The sequence below is a fragment of the Oncorhynchus kisutch genome, linkage group LG4, assembly GCF_002021735.2.
Source record: "Oncorhynchus kisutch isolate 150728-3 linkage group LG4, Okis_V2, whole genome shotgun sequence".
Classification (NCBI taxonomy): Eukaryota; Metazoa; Chordata; class Actinopteri; order Salmoniformes; family Salmonidae; genus Oncorhynchus; species Oncorhynchus kisutch.
Window position 1 is genome coordinate 35205927 of NC_034177.2, and position 4490 is coordinate 35210416.

Genomic DNA, 4490 nt, shown 5'->3' on the forward strand with positions numbered 1-4490 from the left:
CACTTTCTCACCCTCTATGCCGCTCTCTCTATCGGTCTTCTTCTCTCTGCCTCTATGACCCCATGTCTCCCTTTGCCCTCCTGTCGCGCTCTCTATATCTCTCTTACCCTCTCTCTCTCTCTCAGAGCGGTGTATGGAGAGACAGGTTCTTCACAGTCAGTGCCGGAGGCTGGAGACTCAGAACTACACTCTCAGTCTGACAGCTGAACAACTCTCACACAGCATGGCGGTAAGAACCTCAAGGCCCATAGATGCACAAAGTCTCCTCGAAGTCCACATATACACAGTGTCTCAGAGTAGGAGTGCTGATATAGGATCTGTCCATACAATCTTATTTATTATGATCTAAAAGTGGAAAGTAAAGCTTGATCAGCACTCTGACTGACAGTCTGTCTGTTTCTGTCTACACTGATGTGCTTGTTCACCCCCACTCTCACTTTTAGTGACGCTCTCGATCTTTATCTCTCTCTTGCTCCCATCCCTCTCTTTCTCTCTCTAGGAGCTGGTGAGTCAGAGACAGAGGGTGAGAGATGAGAGAGAGAGGCTGCAGGCTCAGCTGGAGCACTTCAGGAAGTGTCTGACCATTCCCAACGTGCACTGGGGCAAGGGGCAGGCCAAAGGTCGCCCCTCCCCGGTGACCCCCTGCCCCGCTGCAGACCGACAGACAGACCGACGACCGATGACTGATGGAGTGAGAGAGGAAACTGAATTGGTTCCCAGTCAGAGGCAGAGGGGGAAGAGAGCTCTGGACTGGGAAGGAAGACAGGATGATAGAAAGGGAGGAGGGAGAAAAGGAGGACAGGCCCTGTAACCTCACATGCCACTCTCCTAGACTTTGTCATGTGGTCAGACTCACCACTGGTGAAAGACTGGTAGTCTAAAAGCTAGAGGACATAGCTACATAAGGGTATGGCACAATATTGGGACACACTTTAACCAATCGTAGACTTTGGGATGAATACAATGAGCAGTCATATGTCCTCCCTTTCTCCCTCTATGGTCTGGAAGGGTTTGGAAGCAACCAATAGCCAGCCAACCAACCACTGAACTGAAAGGACTTGAATCAGCCAAGATGCACTTGAAGAGCTACTAGTGATCATACTAGTGACAGTACTGTTGAAACTACCTAGAACTAAAAACTGTGTTGTAGAGCTTTTATTATTCTGGAGCTTTTTTCACTTGGGTTCATGGAAGAGCAAAAACACAGGTGCAGAATATTTAAGACAGTGTTTCTATAAGGAAATAACTGGAGGTTTTGAAAAATATATTTTTAAATCAGGTTAAATACATTTTTATCGGATTTAAAAGTCTCTTATGTTTTTAATAATTATGCCATTGATAATGTAAATTGCCTACCTATTAAGCCAGAATGTTGTATGTTTTAATTATTGTTATTTAAAAGCCTGCTTTAGAATAAACATTTTGGGTAAAAACAAGATGCTTGGGATAATTTTGTGCTGTTGCTGGCCAGTATGAAATATTTATAGAGAAGTAAACATTTTAGAAGCGCTGTATGTTAAAGGCGCTCCATAAAAGTTGTGTACCATGTCATCGCGTAATTGCTCTCGAGCCCCTGCAGCTGTGCACAAAGACATGCACGTGCTTGGGCTTACTCTACAACCTCATTGGACAATGCCATGTCAATCTGATCCCACTTTAAACAGTTTGGGGAGGTGAGAAAGAAGTACCCTGGAGCTGGTCCTTTCCGTTCTGCCGCCCTAGGTGAAACCAAAAAATGCTGCCCCCTGCAAAACTAGAATACTCCCCGTAAGCAAAATGACATTGAAAATAAGTATTTTCTAGACGTTGAAGTTAGGGTAAATGTAGGTTCTGAATAAAATGTGAAAATGTATTTTTCGTATGTTTAAAATACATATTTTCCAGGATGTTGAAAAGGCGTGTTTTCTGGACGTTGAAAAATATGTATTTTCCGGACGTTGAAAAATATGTATTTTCCGGACGTTGAATTCAGGTACATTTTTGGTTTTAAATTAAAATTGAAAAGAGGTCATTTATAGACGTCTATGTCTGGCTCAAATCAAGGCTGGTCCATAAATGTATGTCTGTGGACGTTGAAATCAAATCTGAACCAAACATAGACGTCTATGATTTGTTCAGATTTGGTCTGGACCGGGCCAAAAACCAATGTCTGTGGCAATCAAGGCTGGTCCAGACTGCACCAAAAAAAGATGTCCAAAAGGCGTCGCCGTCGGTCATTGCATACTGAGGTGTAGCCTGAAATTGAATTTTATGAATGTCCATCTATGTGGTAAACCTACCCTTTAAAATGAAAAAAAGACATCCAAAAGACGTTGGCTCGTGCTTATTGGGGTGTAGCCTACCATGTCAGCCACAATGGAATTTTATAAATGCCCATTCATGTGGTAGGCCCACCGTTTGTAAAAACAGGCCGATGCATTGGTTTAATTAGTTCTGATACCTGTGACTAATCAATTTGGCTATTTAAATTCTGTACATCAGCTACTCAACTTTATCAGGAGTTATCGTGAGCCTGTTTGCAATGTGTTTACACAGCGGGGAAAGCAGAATGATTTTCTTTTTCACTATGATCAGCTTGTACAGATACAAACTTTAAACCATTGATCACGACAAAGGGGTGAAACTCCTGGGCAACAGCTGTGATTGTCCATTCCATTTTGTCCATTTTACTTTGACCTGTCCTGTTTTTAGGATATGTTGTTTGTTGAAATTACAGCACATATTTTATTTGATTTAGCACCATTTAGGTTAGTTAGGCAATTTGATCGGAGAAACCTGCATGATGTAAAAAGTGTCCATCTCATTACATTGTCTTACGTTTTATCTCCATTCTTTGGCCTACAGAAATGGCTACATACCCTGTCTACCATATCCTATATCTGCTACATGATTTATGTTAGATTCTTTTTTTGGAGGAACGTTGGTGGAGCGCCGCAGCGATGAGTCTCCAACAGCACCCTGGGGAGGCACGCTGGGAATGAGGAAGCTAAATATTGTTCGCCCCTACCTTTGACAAAGTGGGCACGGTTTATCACAGGGCGGAATCAGCGATCACCTAAATATCCCATATGCCACTGGTTGAGAGAAATTGTCATTGTTTTGTGGCAGAATTATGTGAGGTTTTATGTATTGTTGCCGCCCTCGTCAATCTAGACTAATCCCGCCTAATGAGCGGGCAGATGGCTGTGCGCTGGAGGCGGGGGACACGAAGGGTAATATTTCGATAATGATAGCTATTTTATCTTCTTTTAAACTTGAGTCCCAGCCACAATCACCTCATAACCTGTCTGTCATTGAGCCATCTTCTGCCACAGGACAGAAATGACAAATAAAAGTCACCCAGCTAATTGTAAACAGATGGTCCCCATGCTGACACAGGTTTACCACAGAGACCTACTGCACATTTTAGTAATGACGGATCATCTCTCTACATCCTATTGACTTTAGAGGAACTCAGCCCTTTCCATTGCAGATACCCAGTCTAACCCCAAAGTCTGCCCGCTCTACCTCACGCCTAACCTAGCCTACCTACAGTACATAACCACTATCTGCCCTTCCCCCACAACAAATGAAAAACAAAACAAAGACACATTCTGTGAAATCATGTTTCTACCTGCTCTAGTTAATCTTTTGCTTGTAGGCCTATAATGTAATATATATTTATGGAAATGCAAATAAAATGTTTGTATAATTTAGAACTTGTGTAGATCAATGTCAATGGGATTTACCTGTATAAGTAATCCTTTTGATCAATAAAAATGTTTAAATTGGAGTCATCGTGGACAACGTTTTACTCCTCAGCTAGGCTACATCTCCTGTCCATCCACTCTGAACTGGGGGGGTTTATTGTATTATTATTTTTTAGATCAGTACAGATGAGAGGAGACAAGGAAAGGAAACCACTGTGTACTATGTAGACTCTAATATCTGAGAATATGTCTGACCAAAGAGAGTAAAGGACATTGAACCATAGAAGGTAGAAAAGCTTCAAGTATTTACATGTAGTTTATGCCCTCTGCTGGCCAGACCTGGTATAACACTTTATTGGTCAATTGCCCACAAGTTCCAACCAAAATGTTACTTCTCCGAAAGACACACACGCATACATAGTTTTTGGAGAGGTGCGAGAGGGTGCCACATTGGGGACTGGGGAACTGTTGTTGTGGGGGTCTAAGTGCCTTGCTCAAGGGCACAACGCCTTACAATGGCATCTAGGATTTGATGCCAGCTCACTTCCTCCAGGACTTTTCCCCCGGAGAACTGGCAAACCTCCGGTTGCTGGCTTGCTAACCGCTAGGCTACCTGTCGCCCCTCTGATTCTGGTGCTGCTCAGTCTTTTAGAAATATGATGAAAAATCCATCAAGCCCATAGTTATACCAATCAAAATGCTTTAAAACTCACAAGGTGGAGTGAGCATTTGTACACTCCAGGGAAAGTGGAGATAATCAGACCACAAACCAGTAGTAAAACAGAGACGATTTTAAAGGAG

At 42.7% G+C, this 4490-nt stretch overlaps 1 protein-coding gene across 2 annotated transcripts in view; it reads left to right on the top strand.

Annotated features, from left to right (window-relative positions):
• The window catches only part of LOC109888873 (genetic suppressor element 1), a 49237-nt gene extending 45467 nt beyond the window's left edge, over positions 1 to 3770 (top strand). For both annotated transcript variants that reach the window (XM_020480038.2, XM_031822882.1), the window contains exons 14-15: positions 126 to 229; positions 500 to 3770. In XM_020480038.2, coding sequence (XP_020335627.2) covers positions 126 to 229; positions 500 to 811 — 416 coding nt within the window. In that variant the 3' untranslated portion in view covers positions 812 to 3770. The remainder of the gene's footprint in view (positions 1 to 125; positions 230 to 499) is intronic.
• The last annotated feature ends 720 nt before the right edge of the window (positions 3771 to 4490 follow it).